Below are 15,746 nucleotides of genomic sequence, written 5' to 3' on the forward strand. Positions count from 1 at the left end.
ATGGAAAGAATAAAATTATTCTAAAAGTGTTGATATCATCCTAGAAACAATGAAAGAAATTATATAAGTTAAGAAAAAAATATGTAAATGTTCCAAAGTTTCTATTTAAAATATGAACGCTTCGCGGTATTTAGGGTACATAGGTAATGATGCGAGAAAAGATACAGTATCCAAGTATTTAGCTTTAACGATTAGTTTTAACATTAATTATATAACGGTAACTGAACCATAAACAACAAGGTCAAAAAATATTTATTCCTTATTTTTAAAATGCGACAATCTCCTTTTTAGTCATTTTATAATACTAATATGCAGGGTTTTCTTTAACTCTCAATTGGACTAGAATAACGGTTTTGCTGGAATCGTAGGAGAAATGAATTGATTGGGTTTCTAGTATCAGTAGGAAAGAAACACCAAAAGTAGAAATGCTTTGTCTTACTTCTTCTTACATGACCCTCTCTCGGGTATAGCTATTAATCGGTGATTGTAAATTTAGTAGGAGGTAGGAGCATTATACAGTTCAAAATTCTACATGGATCAGTTAACTGACTCAATGTTATTGTTGTTTCGCAGATCCTCGTGGCTTCCATTTGTATTCGAGAACCGGCACTTACAATTATAACCATCAAACAGTTGATGTTTTTTACATCTTAGTCTACCAATTCTTGTCTATTTTGTCTTTAAATGTATCGTTGTTCTCTAATACTTTGAAATGTTAAAGGTAAGTTTCATATTATCCACAACAAAAATTACAAATATATCTAGATTTACAAGCATGTGAAATGTAAATGTGCGCGATGTGTCGCGATTCATTACCTTAGATTACTTCAGACGTTCTTATACCTTGAAAATCGTAGTTTCAGAAGAAATGTATTTTCTTTTCGATACAGTACTTGTTTGTGAAATCACATACAGTATAAAATAATTCTGTATTGTGACCTGTTTCCTGTAATATAGAATACTGCTTGAATTAATACAATTACAATATTAAATTTAACAAATGCACATTGTAAAGTAAAAATAATTAAAAAAAATATATATATATGAACAATTTACACAAAATATATATTTTGTTGGAAGTATTATATTTAAGGTGAATTGATTTGTAATATGTACAAGAGCAATAGTCTATTATAACAGATATTATATTACACATAAGAATGCTTATTATACTCCTTGATTTATTAAATAATAAGTTTACTAGAAAATTATAGTTTACTTAATATGTCATTTAATATATGTTTCATTGTTGTATCCGCAATACATAAATTTAATAGTACTATTCATTATTTTATGATTATGTAATGATATAATATATAGATTAAACAATTCGTTAGCATTATTCGGTAATATTTAATAAGAGTGCAAAGGAGTAAATGTAGAAATTTATAGAATTTTATAAAGCAAATTTCTTTTTAATTGGCATATATTACAATAAAGAATGTAAAATATGATAATGAATAATTGACAATCGCGTAACTTGTTGTTTCATAGTAATTATTAGTAACTGGTCCATGTTTATTATTTATTATTTTTATGTACCTAAATGCTTATTTTCCTATGTGAACTTTCTTTGTTATAATGAACATTCTTAGAAAAAAATAACATGTAACTTATTTCATTTACTTTATATACTACAGAGTATCCAATGTTTTTAATGGCACAAAGGAAAGTGTTAGACAATTACTTTGGTTTGATTCCATGAGACAAATAATGTGATTAGGAATTTTTTCTTTTTTAGTTTCAAGGTCATTTGCTCCCTTAAACCAAATAACTTTCCTTAGCAAACTTCTTTTGTGTTACTAAAAACAATGAAGATATGTGAACAAAGATAAAATTAAAGACAAATGTATGTATAACACAGATACTTTAAGTGTGTTGTACAGTTTAGTAACTTGTGCAGAATATAATTCAATTTTGAAGTAATAATTGTTTGTGTGCAAAAATTTGAAATTTATTAACATATGTATAATGCAATACATTAAAAATAAATCTTTAAACGAATACTGTAACTGACATATGTTTCAGGGAATGGTTGCTCTTGTAACTGGAGGTGCATCTGGTTTGGGGCTAGGAACTGTTCAAAGATTTGTCAAACATGGTGCGAAAGTTGTCATTGCAGATTTACCTAGTTCCAAGGGAAAAGAGGTTGCTGATGAATTAGGAAGCTCAGCTGTATTTGCACCAGCAGATGTAAGTGTCAACAAAGTGATGACAGTAGTACTGTTAATAACAGAAGTATTTGAAATAAATATATATATATATATATACAGACAGATAGACAAAGTTTTTAAAAAATGTAGGAAATAAAAAAATATCTAACAGAATCTTAAATTGTAAAAAAAGACATGTACTTCCCAGTTTGTTTTGTACACTGCAGAGTTGTGCATTTTAATAGCAACATGTGAGAACTAATATTACTATTGTTTCTATAGTTGAATGTAAAACATCATAAATGTGCTACTACTAATATTTTTAGTAAGTACTATGAATTCATTTTGAAATAGATCACATTTCTTACATCAAATACTCGTGTCAAATAATTCATAATTTTGAGCTTGCTACCACAAAAGAACGTTTCGTATATGTTGAAATTTCTTTGTTTCCAGGTGACATCGGAACAGGACATACTTGCAGCTTTAGATTTAACAAAGCAACACTTTAACAAATTGGATGTTCTAATGAATACGGCAGGAATAGCTTGTGCATATAAAGTATTTAATTTTAATAAGAATATCTCGCACTCCTTTGACGATTTTATCGATGTATGTAATGTAAATGCGGGCGGAACATTCAATTGTGTTAGATTAGCTGTAGAACTTATGTACAAGAACGAGCCAAACAAGGACGGACAACGTGGAGTAATAATTAACACAGCAAGCGTTGCAGCTTTTGAGGGACAAATGGGCCAGGTTGCATATTCTGCCTCCAACGGTGCAATAGTCTCTATGACATTGCCGTTAGCTCGCGAATTATCTCAAGTTGGCATTCGTGTTGTCACGATAGCGCCCGGACTAATGGACACACCTTTGACGTCGTCAATACCAAAAAAAGTGATCGATTTTTTGAGTCTATCGATACCATTACCAAGTAGGTTCGGTACGCCTGACGAATTCGCTGAGCTAGCACAACAAATTATTGAAAATCCTTTTCTGAACGGAGAAGTTGTCAGATTAGACGGTGCATTCAGGATTCAAATTTAAGAATTTATGCGAGCATACGTGATTATCATACGTGATTATCCGAACATGAGATTGGATCAAGGATTTACAATTATATTAAAATTAAAAACTTGTAACAGAGGACAACAGAAAGACATACAAGTATTATGAATAAAGATGAATAAAAACAAATAACTTTCTTAGTACATGCAACACCATTATAATTTTCTTAAAATATACACGAACAACTAAACGTTTCCAATCTATTATAGGTATCGACAATTCTCTTTATTACCTTATTACTCTGTACATTAACGTCTTGTAAATATGTTGCAAAAGTCGCAACACCCTTCTTTTTTCATTTTTTTTTTAAATAGTTCACTAGAGTATCGTCTAGCAAAAAGGTTGTGTACATAGTATTAACATAAAAATTTGCTCAGTTTCCCCCGTGTCTATTATTCGATTCCCGGTTAGTCTTTCTTCCCAATAACCTCCGGAGATTTCCAGAATTCCAGCAAATGCTGAAACTTATTTTGATGATTTTTCGGAAGAGCCAGTTTATTCGTTAAGGCAGGATAATCGGGATCTCCGAGGTCTAGTCAATCCTAGGCATTCGATTCTTTCAGATTTTGCAATTTCTCCAACTGATCGGGTTGTAACTCATCTGGAATACTTGCCCTTCCCGCCATCACCATTTTCTTCGGTACAATCTCAATATCTTCCGTTTCAGTTTCTTGCACCTCGACCACCGTACCTCGTGATGGTATCGATTGGGAATTATCGCCTGTACTAGGGCCGGATGTTGAGTCTGCCTCGCTACCGGAACTGCTACTAACCGGAAATGGTGCCGAGTCCGTTGGTAAATCGTCCACCGTCGATTTCTCTTCGATGTCCTCCGCTGCATCGGTAGTCTCTTGCTCCTCCTTCTCGTCCATAATCACGGTTGCCTCTTTGCAATCGCTTTCATTTATATCCGTGGTGGTGCTCGACGGCATATCGCCCTCGGAGCTTTCCGTCGATTTAACCGTGTCGTCAACAGTTTCTTCCATCCCAGGGAACGGATGCTCGACCTCTTCCATCGGCGTCGCCGCTGTTATTACAATCTGAGCGACACCTAGTCCAAATTCATCTTTGGACTGGTCGTCGTCGGTCGCTAAATCTTTCGCTTTCTCCTCATCGGTCTGGAAGTACAGAGTGTGCAACGATTAATATACACCGCCGTGGGATCGACCTTTCGTTCTAATCACTTCTTCCCTGAACTACCATTTACCTTGGTTCCAGATTCATCCGACACTTCTACAACTAAGCGGCAGTTTTGTATAAATTCAGTCACGGATTATTATATACAGAGGAGAGTAGTCGATGCTAATTTTCAAAGTGGCTACAGCGTAAGATCATTTCTACTGACCTACGATCCCGGGCCCGTCGGACTCGTCCCCGAATTGCGAGCCGTAGTGGCTTTTCTGGTCCTTGGACAGATTTATCATGAAACCTTCTTGCTGTTGCTCGGCGTTCGCGTTGCTGGGTTTCTCATCTTCCAAGTCCGCGTTCACTGGAAAGAACGAACGGAGGTATACCTTTCTCTTCTTCTCCATCGGTTCACTTGTTACCGATGATTTCGATACCTTTCATCATGCTCTGCGTTAATTCGTCCTCTAAGAAGAACTCCGGAACCTCGGGAGGTGTGAATACAGGGGGCGCGGAACTCGGCGGCGTTATATTATCCTGACAATCGCACAGGAAACATTAGAGAAACATAAAAACTATCTATATCTCTGCATTCGATTATCAATTGAAATTCAACCTGCGGGGTTAAAGGTGAACCATCGGCGGCGCACGGCTCCATGATCAAAGAGGGGAACAGTCCTCGATGTCCGCGTATTTCTCCCTCCCACCATCCGTCGTCGACGTCGTGCGGCTCTTTGTTTATAATCTTCACGATGTCGCCTTCGTAGAAGCTGACCTCTTCGTCGCACGTGGCGTCGTAATCGTAAAGAGCAATACAGAATTGTTCCACTTCTGCAAGAAGATCCAGTTTCACTAAATGAACCAGCGGAACCGAGTAAACAGAATATTATTTTTCTTTAAAAAGTTTACCTCCTATATGATTCTGTACAACAGCCTCCGGAGCAGCTTGTTGCAAGTTAGCGTCGGGATCGACCGCGTCGTGATCGTCGATCGTGTAGTCCACCGAGGAGAAAGAGATCTGTTGCGTGAGACTGGGCCCCTGGGAAGTCAAACCGGAAGCGGCCTCGGGCTCGCGCTCAACGTCAAGATAATTCTGAGGAACGAAACCCTCTTCGCCGCGGTAGTTGCGGGCCCGCAGCCAACCATCCCCGTCCCCTTCGCCGACAACCTCCAGCTGTTCACTCTCGACAATTGACAGTTCGTCTGGATTTTGTGCCTGCGAAACAATTGCCGTCACTTCGAATTTGCTCATGGAAATTTACACTTTTGTTTCAGGCATTTATGTGCAACGCTGTTCGAATCTTCCTTCGATCACGACGTTTAACGCTAGGTTTACGGAGTGCAATTTCACGCATACTGAATTTTATAAACATTACTTGGCAAACGTTTATGTCGGTTTTCGTTGATGCAGTTACAAGAATACGTATCGTGATAACCTATTTAAATAATTTTAAATCCGGATAGTAGTCTTGATGCTTTCATGGCCTGGAATATTATTACATTCATTTTTGGCTTTCGGATGAAAGAAAAAAAAAAATGAATGTAATAATTTTAAATCCCTAATTTCCAACATCTAAATGGTCGAACATCAGTTCTTCTAGGAACAATAGAATAAACCGGACGATGAACGTCCGTGAACCTAGCGTTAATCGGAGGTCTATGTACTCGAAGTTTCTAACGAAGAAAAAACCGATATGATTTTCAGCGTTAGACGTACGGTGTATGAATAAAGCGCGGTGCATTTGTAGATCGGCTGCGAGGGAGGTGGTTCGGTTGTTTCGCGGACTTCCGTTGGCTCGTCCTTCTCCTCGTTGTCCCAATCTACCGCCGTTGGATCGTCCCAGCCGACGGTGAGCTGCTCTATTCGTTGTTTTTCTTGTTCTAGTAAAGCTGTTACAGAAAACGCACACTCGATCAGCCGGCTGCTAGATGCGTAAACCTAATCGATCAACGCTATTTCATTGATAGCATATTCACCGTCGACTTCCTCGCTGTCGTGCCTCTGCCTTTCCTCGGTTGTCTCTTCCTCCTGCTGGGACGTGTTTTTCGCGCTGCCTGGCCGTTCGACAGTCGTCAAATCGCTTCCGCCGTCGCCGTCGCTGTCGTAGAACGAATCCGAGGATGGATGTTCCTGAGAACAAGAATGGAAACCTAATTGCAGTGGAAACAGACGGCAGTCTTCGGTGCCACTGATTCAACCACTGAATTCTATTGTATTTCAACGGAGTGAATTAACCCTTTGAGTGCTGTGGACTGTATATATGCGTCCAGCGAAAGTCATCGCTGTGGACTGTATATATGCGTCCTTCGATTTTAATTCCACAGGTGCCACGGCAACAATTATAAGTATGTGATTAATATATATATTAATCTTAATATATATTAATATATATTAATTAATATAATATATTAATTATTATATATTAATATATATTAATTATTATATTAATAATTAATAAGTATGTGATTAATATAATATAACGCGTTTCTCGGCACCATTCGATTTGATGAAACTAAGGAACCACAGTAACAATTTAATCACAACTTAATTATACGAATCAACATTATCAATCCTCGGATGAACAACGAAACGTTCCGGCTAGAAGCATTCAGCACCCAAAGGGTTAAGGGATGAAACGAACTGAAAGCGTCAAATGCGTTATTCCTAGGAAAGCAAACGAAGATGGCAAGTACCGCGGTTCCAGACGCGTCGGTCCTCACGGAGAGGGAGCTGGCCGAACGTGGCATGTCCTGTACACTCAATGTCTCGACCTCTTGAAGCCATTCGTCGACGTTCACTATAGAAACAATCAGAGGAAGAATGACGATCCGATAAAGAACGAGAAGGTGTTCGTTCGAACAAGATTGATCGCACACTCGAACCGACAAACAGACAAGAAGTTTAACGAACCTCCGCCGTTCCGAAGGCAATCTATTCTCGCCTCGGCCTTCAGTTTCGCTGTCTAATGAACAAGTGAAAACATGTTAGCAAGCGAACTCACGGTTTCCCGGGAGTCTTACCTCTGCGCGTCGAATCGCGTGCTTCAGTTCGTCCATCTTCGTGTCCAAGTCCGGACCCTGCGGATCGTTCGGATCAGTCTGTAAAAATGACGATCAACGGACACTCAGGTTTCGAGTTTCACAGACAGACTCGATCGTCGGACGGTGATTACCTTTTGCCCGGACTCCTTCAGCTGCGCGAGAACCTGGAGTTTCCTATTATTCTCCCGGATGCTACTCATCTCGCGCGCTATTCTCGTCGACCAGCGACGAGCCTCTTTCCCGAGCGTGGCCGCGGCAGAGTGATCGGCGGTTACCCTGCGAACAATTCGTCGCCCCGAGTGTAATTAGAGCGCGACGTTCCAACCCCCCGATTAATCACGAGATTTCGGGAAGGAGCGCCGACGTTTCTCGGTTTTTAGTACGTGTGACTCACAAACCTGTCCACGGGATCGTTGTCGCAACACTCGAAGTCGTACTGTATGTGTTGCTTCAAAACAGGATAATACAAACAGCAACACTGTATATTGTACTCTCTGGTGAGCTACAACACGCACGGAAGAAACAATGAACCGACGGAACCAAAATCGTTTACCACTCAGAACGATCGTTCTTGTTTTTTATCGGTTCCATGGCGTGACCGACCGGTTACTCACTTGTTGCGCTTGGTCGCGAATCTTAGTGAAGCTGTTCTGGGTTGCCAGGCAGGTCAATAGTTCGGTTCGACCCATCAGCGTTAAGTATTCGGCCACCTTGTCGTACACGCCTTGCTCTAAATACTGTCACCGGCAAACAGAAGGAAAATTCTCTTCAAACCGTTTTTTCCCCAACCACACGTGAAAACGAAACACGGAGAGAATCCGCTCACCTGCATGGTGTTTTGTAAATCAACTACAAAATATCTATTTTGGTGGGCATTCGCAGCGGCGAGGCTGAGTAAATAATCGTTCCGAGCACCGGTGGACTTCTCCTCCAAAGCGTCGCGTTTCGAGCTCACCTGCGGGCATCGATAATCTAATGAAAACACGCCGTTCCGCTCGCAAAGAGCGTTTCATTGTTTCATCGTCGTTCCTCTGTGCGTGCGTACCTTCGCGCTGTTTTTCTGCAATGACGTTATCGACTGAAAGAAGGATCCTTTCTTTTTCTTTAATCTGGAAACAAACGTATCGACCTCGGTGTATTAGTCCGCCGGTTGATCGAAACAGCGAGAGTTTAAACTTGGACACATACTTCTCCTCTATATCTTTCGCCTTGTCCCGGACGTCGTGAGCGCTGTGCTCCTCGTCGAAGTACAACTTTTTCGTTTTGTCCACGTCCTGGACGCACATTTGTAATTCTTTTTGTACTATCATCAGTTGGTCGATCGCCTGAAAGAAGACACCCGAGTCAGAAGTCTCGTATAATCCGCGCGAAAGAAACTCTAATCGATACCTTCTTCGAGATCTGAAGTTTGTGCATTTTTAAGCTTTTCGCGTCGTCCGCGATCTGCTGCTGGAAAACCTCGACCGCCGCTAACCGGGCCCTGGCCAGCTTCTCGTTCTCCTCCAGCACGGTCCGCCAAACGTTCCACATGTTCCTAAAGCGTGACACACCTACGCGTAAGAATCGTCTCGCGCGAGAACGACAAAGATTATCTGTCGCTTTAACCCCTTGCTTTACAATAACGTGTACACGCGATGGAAATTTCAAAGAGAATCGAACAAGCATGGACGTTCGCTCGAACCTTTACAATTCTAATGAAATATTGTTCCTTTTAACAAAGATTCATATAAAATACAAATATAATTTTCTTTTCCTCGATAAATCATTAACGACAAAGCAGTCGCGTCGGTCACAGCCGAGAGATAAATCGTAGGGCAAGAGGTTAAACGAAAATTCTACGAAAGACAAAATATCCGAATTTCATCGGTGCAACGAATCGAGTTATCTGAAATGAATTTCTTCCGGTAAACAGACATCGCGGCTGGAATATCCTGTACCATTTCTCATCGCCGCCGTCAACCTTCAGGTCCGGGATATTCGGTATTTTCTTGTTCAAGTAGGCGGAGGATATTTTCAGGAGCGCCTGAAACGAATCGTGAGTCAGCCGTGGTATCGAACGTGCACGAATCTTTTGTCCCGGTGAACTCACCTCGGAGTACGATTTCTCGATAGCGGATTTCTTAATCGTGAAGTTGCTGGAAGCACAAAGTTCGATGAAGCGGTTCAACGTTTAATTACCAATAATCCGGCGGAATCTACGGACGCCTATCGGGATCGTTGATGGATCGCCGATCGAATCGCGCAAGCGGTCGCTCTTGATTCTCCCGTAACGAGCTCGCGATGTTTACGCGAACATCCGTTGTCGGCCTCGCGATAAACGTTCAATCGTTATCCGCGAAACGAACGTTTAATGGAACAGACGTCGATACCCGAGATACGAATGGTCCTGTATCAGTCGCGGTCGGTGGGTGTCGACGATTCATAATGGAATCAAATGAAATCGCCGCGCGTCGGGTAAACGATACGCGCGCAACCTCGATGATAAATCGAAAAACCGCCGACGATACCGGGCCGAGCGTCGATTCACGGTCCGGGAGGGAACGAGCACGATATCTCGGGGTGAACCCGTTGAAAGTAAAAGTGTAACCGCCGAAGAGAAATGGAAAACGCTGACGCGATATTACTCGACGGCGTGTTTAAAAGGCTTTCGTCTAATCCCCGTTTACATAAGTCCGAGACTCACCGAATGTCTTCCAGAAGGTCGCACTCGTGCTGATTTTTCGCCTGCAACTTCGCCGCCTGCTCCGCGTGCACATTCTTCAAGAATTTTGCGTAATTTCCCTGCGGGAAGAGAATCAACATCTCAGCGGGTGGGCGATCTGCTTCTCGTCCGACGGATTCCGGATTTTCTTTCTCTCTTTTCTCGTATCACCGGATACGAGAGATTGTTAAAAGGGTAATTCCCTCGCGAACGAGCACCGGTCACGGGATCGTCCGAGCGAGAAAGGGAAGATCCCGATTCGTTCATTAGCTTACGGAACGGCCTCTCCTAGCGGGGGATGGAAGTTCTTCCGGTGGGTGGAAAATAAAGGGTTGCCTCTCTTTCCGCTTCGATTATTGGTCGTTTGCACGGCTATCCGATAATTGCCGGTCAGGGGAGCTAACAAAGGTGACGCTTTAATCAGCGGCGACGACGTTGTTCGAAGTCAAGTTCAATTTTGCAGTACATGCAGCTGCATCGGCGATCCCGTTACGCGCCGGGGCTCGCATTGACCCCGTGAACTCTGACGGACGTTCGTCCGAGCGGACACGCTCGCCGTTCGGACATCTACGCCCCGGCATGGAAAATCAATGAGTTTCTTGTGACCGAGAAAATCCGACTTCCCGATGATCGCCGCGGTGCCGTTCCGCCGAGCACGAACAGTCATCGAGACTTACACGCCTGGACTGTCACGAGAATTTTCAGCGTTTCGTGGAAATAATGTTACTTGTTCCTTCTACGGCGAACGTGAACGGTATCGGGAATGATTATCAAAGATTCTATATCACAGTTCTCGCGTTACACCATTATTCAGTTACTCGAGTTGTTAAATAATAGTATAACGCGAGAGTTATGATGTAGAATCTTTGATCGTTATTCCTGATACCGTTCGCTATTATTTAGCTGTACTATTATTTAGTTACTTAAGTCGATAAACACGTTTACGTCCAACGTCGAGTCGCTTATTGCAATTGTTTTCAGGCAATCGAAAGCTCCAGCCTTGGCCGACCACCGCAAGTCGACGCGTTAAATATAAGAGTCCTCAAGGACAACTTGGGAATCGTTCTACTCCCCGCCGCTTATGCAGTAACGGACGACGAGATTTCAAGAGAATCTCAGTCGATTGGAATCGGTTCGACGAGGGACTCGCGAAAGAAAATGGGGCAACGCCACCGGGGAGGAGGGAAAGGGAGGTTTCCCCGTCGAAGACATTCTCCCGCTCGAGAAAACAAAGTTCGCTTATTATCGGGTTTATTACCGGCCACTTAAAGTTAGCCGGCTCAAAGGGGCGGGGAGAATTTTTACGAGCCCGGTTACAGCACCTATGAGAAACCTGTAAGGAAAACCGACTGGTGTCCGCTTGAAATTGTTTTCCAATGAACAAAGTTCGACAGTAATTCTCGCACTGTCTTTATTCGAATAACGTTGTATAATAAGAAAAGTACAGAGTGTAAGGAAAATAATTTCAACGTGCCCGTTGAAAAATCGATCGTTAGAAAGCTGGTCGGACAGTGTAAGAGCGTTGCTCTTTCAACGATTGCTCCCGTATTGTGCTTAGCAATTACGAGCAGGAACGTCGTTTCGTCTTTAAGATTAAGATCGTTAGAAAAATCCTTAATACATACGACGGATCCGTTCGCGTCCAACGACGAGAAGAGGTATCGCGCGTATGCTAATTTCGGGCGAGACGGCCCCACGTGCGACGCAACGCGACGCGACTCGACGCGACGCGACGCGTATCGCTGCTAATCAATCGACACAAAAGGGCAACCTCGTTCGGTCTGGTTGGAATTCCGACGGGTCTCCTATCGATTCTCCTTGGATGTCTGGCGTTGCATTTTTGAATGCGTCCGCGGTCTAAAGACTCGCGCGTAATCATCGTGTGCGCGCCCGCTGGTTCCTGCATTGTTACGCGGATCGTTAAACGAGGGAAAGCTACGTCGCCGTCGACCGCGATGCAAATTTCGACGCATCCTTTTCCTCTTCTTCTTCTTCTCCCAGCCGTCCTCCGCTCGGAAAACCATCTCGTTCCGCTTCGATCCGCCCCCTGCCCGGCGCAACAGCCTCGGCACACCGTCCGCCGAATGCAATTTTAATACGCGTCAATTTGTTTAATCCGCTCGAGCCGCGGCTACTTCCGATTATTCCGCGGAAGGCCATCCTCGGTCGGTTCGTTCGGGATCCGAGGGAAACAGGAGGATTCGCGAGGAAGATCGCTTTTTCGGTGTCACCCTTCGCGGATAAAGATTCTTTAAAATGGAAACCAGCGGATGAAGCTAAATTATAGATTGATTAAATGGTTAGAAACGCAACTACCGATCTGGCTGTTCGGGTAATCGTCGAACATTTGTTTGTTACTTAGTGCTCCAAATATGAGTCTCATCTCGTCTACGTTCGTCGAAGGGTTAACCGTTTACTTAGCACCGTTTAGCCTTTTCCACGTTGATCCTCATTTCGCTCGGATCATTCGAACTCGCGAATATTCCCGAGAAGCCTGTTAACGGTCTACGTGTATTTATCCCGTAATATTCCGAATACACGGATCAATCGGAGAGCGCGGCAGGGTTAATCGAACGGATTTCCCGGACGGCGAAAGTTTCGGTTGTTTGCACTGGTGGAAATGAATTTCGCTTTAATTCGAGAGGCGGGGTTTATCTCGGGGCGGAAAGGCCTGGCTTTTAAGCCGGCGCGCGGCTCGCCCTCGACAAAGTGCCACGACGCAGCGAAGGATTTCAGGCTCCGGATAAAAGAGCACGGTAAATTTATTGCCGGGACCCGTGGCAAAGACGTTTATTACTTTGAAAAAAAAAGAGGAAGAAAGAAAAAAGAGAGAAACCCTTTATCGATCAGCGCGCGGAGACCGTCGACATGGCTCGCTAGGCGGCAAGAAAGGGACGGCGGCGGACGAGTGTGTGTTCCAAGGATACTTCCGTCCGGCGAATAAGTAATCAGGGGTAGCTTTTAAGCTGGCTGTCCGTTTCAAAGTGGAACTATTATGAGTTGCTCTCGAGATCATTTCATACAAGTGAATATCACGATGAGAGCGACTATCCGAAAGCATTGTCGAACTCGTCGACGTCGTCCTCGTCGTCGTCGTCGCTCTTGAAACGGTATCCACTCGCGAGAAACGCTCTCGACGACTCGCGATAATTTCACTCTCAAACGGATACGGCGCCGTTCTTTCGGGGCTGCTTTCAGCGGAATACGCGAGAAGAACGGTCGGGTCGGACAAACACGGAATCGCCCGAAGAAACGCTCTCGCGACGAGTGCGAGGGGACAAACGGAGCGGAGCCGAAACGCGTTCTCCGAAGTTTCCTCCAGCGCGGAGAACGCTCGCTCCCTTTTTTCCGCGATCCCATCCCTTTGCCCTCCCCCGCTGGCGGCCGCGGGGATCGGGTCTTCCCGGATTCTTATCGGGTGACTAACGTTCGACGAATGGAAGTGGGTCAGGAATCCCTGGATCTTTAACTACGAAACTTCATTGTCGTCGAACGGGGCGAAGGGACGGCGGGCCGGCAAATAGGTCAGTAAATTTTATTGCCCCCGCCGGCACGGGGGCCGCGGAATAATCCGCTTAAGGATTACTCCTTTGATCTGTTCTCGAACCGGGAAGCGAGGACGCAGCGTTAACTTCTGGTCCCGCACTCGGTCGACCGTGATGCGATTGAACATCGCGGAGTTTCAGGGAATCGCGAGAAATTCTATTCTTCTTTATAGAACAACGAGAAACGTTTCATCCACTGTGGAACGGATTTTTCAACTTTCGCGAAACTCCTCGCGAACGAAGAATGGAATGCCGCGAAGTTTTAATGTCAGCGGTGAACTATACGTCGGAGGTAGGCAAATGAAATGAGAAATCGTTATCCGCATGCATAATGAAGGACATATTATTACGCGAGGTCGACAGGACCTTATAATCGAGCCAGTCGAAGCTTCCAGTCTGATGAATAAAGATCGAGACGTTATCGCGGGATGCTGCGAAAACGCCTAACCGATTTTCGGAGACGAGAGCCGCGAGATCGACCGAAGAAATCCGTGCAGAATCGTTGCGTTTCAGTGACCGAATGTCACTCGAAGGCTACCGGGGGATGTACCAATCACGAGAGAACATGGCCACCGAAAATTGCCCTACATTCAAAATTCAGGATCGATCTCGATGGACACGAGGGCATCGTGTCGCGGCGTAAGAAAGGGACGAACGGTCGGGGACAAAGGGAAGATATCGGAGCCGATAGAACGGGAACGCGCGAGGAGGAATCGTGTGGAACGTACGCGACAATGCGGAAACCGAAGACGAAGAGTCCCCCGGAAGAGTATCGGACGGATGTCACGGCGAACGCACGACGTTCCACGCAATATCGTCCGGGTCTTTGGCCTGTCCCGTATATTTCCAGGTCAACTTTTCATACGCAGGGGAACGAGCGAACAAACGAACGAACGAACGGGCGAGCGAGGGCCCGAACCGCGCATCGATTTTCCCATCCTGGCCGACGTTTCAGCTGGGTTTACGTCAATTTTCCCGTAAGACGACGCCGAAGATCGATACCCGGATATACCTCGATCGTTCCTGAAGAATAAAGGACGAGGCATCGGGCCTCGGCGGTCTCGCGGCGCGTGACACTTTACGAGCATGCTTTTTCCCTCAGTCACCAACGTGCTCTTTTGTTTCTCTTCTCGCGGAAATCGATCAGCCGAATTTCCCTTGGTGCATGCGAGAACAAGAGATAGAGAGAGAGAGAGAGAGAAGAAGAGAGAGAGAGAGAGAGAGAGACAGAGGGCAAGAGCGACAAAGGAAAGATTGTTCGTTGATTCTCAGGGATCCTGAGGAACTCACCGGAAGCGCGCGCATAGGAAATCTGTTTGCAGGAAGAGCGTAATGAAGAATGACCAGGCGAGAGAAGAAAGAGAGGTCCCGTCCCGATCGAGGGGAGAAAAGTAACATGCATGTGGCCTCGGAGGCGGCTTCTTACTTTTCTGGGTGGTGGTTGCATGCTGGACGAGCGGCCTGCTCTGCAGCCTCACCGCTGGCAGCCCGTTTTACACCGTCCGCCGGGGAGGGGTGCTCTGTTGTTTTCGTACGCCTCACCCGACACACAACAATAAACGCGCAACCACCCTCTTCACTGCTCGCGTGTTCGTACGCTACTGCTCTCCTGCCCTCGACCGAACTAGCCTGTTTATTGATCGCACACGCGCCTGCGTCCTCTCGATGTTACGCCTTCGGGATCTCTCCTCTCGCTACCCTCCTACTCTCAACCCCTTTCGACGTCTACCGCTGCTCTCTCGCGCCACCCGCTTTTCTTGTCGCTTACCGACTGGAATGAACCTGTTAACCGGAGGGAGAGCGACGGTTGAATCGCGACTCGCGTTTCACTCGATTCTTCCAGTCGTTAATGGAGTCTTGTATTTTACGAGATAGATATTTTGCATTTACCTTCGGTTGACAAGTTCATTATCTTCACCGCGCCGCGCGTTCGCTTAGTTATTTCGAAGGGTTCTCGATCGAAATTCAATCACGATCAGAATTCTGAAACAATGTTTATATGGAGAGAAGATTGTAGAATTCAATCGTGATTGAAATTTGCCGAGTTATTCTGGGGTTGCGATCGTTAATTGTAAGATTCGAATGCGTGCCGAGCGTGGTGTCGCGTTT

The 15,746-nt window shown here is 44.5% G+C and overlaps 2 protein-coding genes across 6 annotated transcripts; one reads left to right on the forward strand and one right to left on the reverse strand.

The window, feature by feature from the left end:
- The first annotated feature begins 161 nt into the window (after positions 1-161).
- On the forward strand, positions 162-3,356 carry LOC116425159 (3-hydroxyacyl-CoA dehydrogenase type-2-like). 5 transcript variants are annotated; one of them, XM_031972481.2, is made up of 4 exons: positions 162-240; positions 574-721; positions 2,029-2,193; positions 2,610-3,356. In XM_031972481.2, the coding sequence occupies exons 2-4, from the start codon at positions 713-715 to the stop codon at positions 3,201-3,203; spliced, it is 768 nt and encodes a 255-aa protein (XP_031828341.1). In that variant the 5' UTR covers positions 162-240; positions 574-712; the 3' UTR covers positions 3,204-3,356. The 5 variants fall into 5 exon arrangements, with proteins under 5 accessions (XP_031828341.1, XP_076225576.1, XP_031828339.1 ...); XM_076369461.1 differs by lacking the exon at positions 162-240 and adding an exon at positions 273-480; XM_031972479.2 differs by lacking the exon at positions 162-240 and adding an exon at positions 277-502.
- Positions 3,357-3,566: 210 nt separating this feature from the next.
- LOC116425151 (protein nervous wreck) lies at positions 3,567-15,644 on the reverse strand. The gene is made up of 22 exons (XM_031972448.2): positions 15,064-15,644; positions 10,075-10,172; positions 9,481-9,526; positions 9,329-9,414; positions 8,781-8,925; positions 8,580-8,716; positions 8,437-8,500; positions 8,218-8,346; positions 8,006-8,128; positions 7,790-7,893; positions 7,523-7,667; positions 7,371-7,448; positions 7,261-7,312; positions 7,044-7,147; positions 6,327-6,480; positions 6,067-6,239; positions 5,259-5,565; positions 4,966-5,180; positions 4,787-4,886; positions 4,570-4,713; positions 4,432-4,463; positions 3,567-4,342 (listed from the first exon to the last, which is right to left on the reverse strand). Exons 1-22 carry the CDS (start codon positions 15,082-15,084, stop codon positions 3,767-3,769), a joined length of 3,033 nt encoding a protein of 1,010 aa, XP_031828308.1. The 5' UTR covers positions 15,085-15,644; the 3' UTR covers positions 3,567-3,766.
- Positions 15,645-15,746: the final 102 nt, after the last annotated feature.

The sequence above is a fragment of the Nomia melanderi genome, chromosome 7 (genome assembly GCF_051020985.1).
Source record: "Nomia melanderi isolate GNS246 chromosome 7, iyNomMela1, whole genome shotgun sequence".
Classification (NCBI taxonomy): domain Eukaryota; kingdom Metazoa; phylum Arthropoda; class Insecta; order Hymenoptera; family Halictidae; genus Nomia; species Nomia melanderi.

Coding starts and splice junctions, on each gene's coding strand:
- LOC116425159 (XM_031972481.2), top strand. Junction 2,194..2,609: donor CTGTATTTGCACCAGCAGAT/GTAAGTGTCAAC, acceptor CTTTGTTTCCAG/GTGACATCGGAACAGGACAT.
- LOC116425151 (XM_031972448.2), bottom strand. CDS start 15,084: ATGCAACCACCACCCAGAAAA. Junction 8,717..8,780: donor AACTTCAGATCTCGAAGAAG/GTATCGATTAGA, acceptor GTCTTCTTTCAG/GCGATCGACCAACTGATGAT. Junction 4,887..4,965: donor GTTCACCTTTAACCCCGCAG/GTTGAATTTCAA, acceptor TGCGATTGTCAG/GATAATATAACGCCGCCGAG.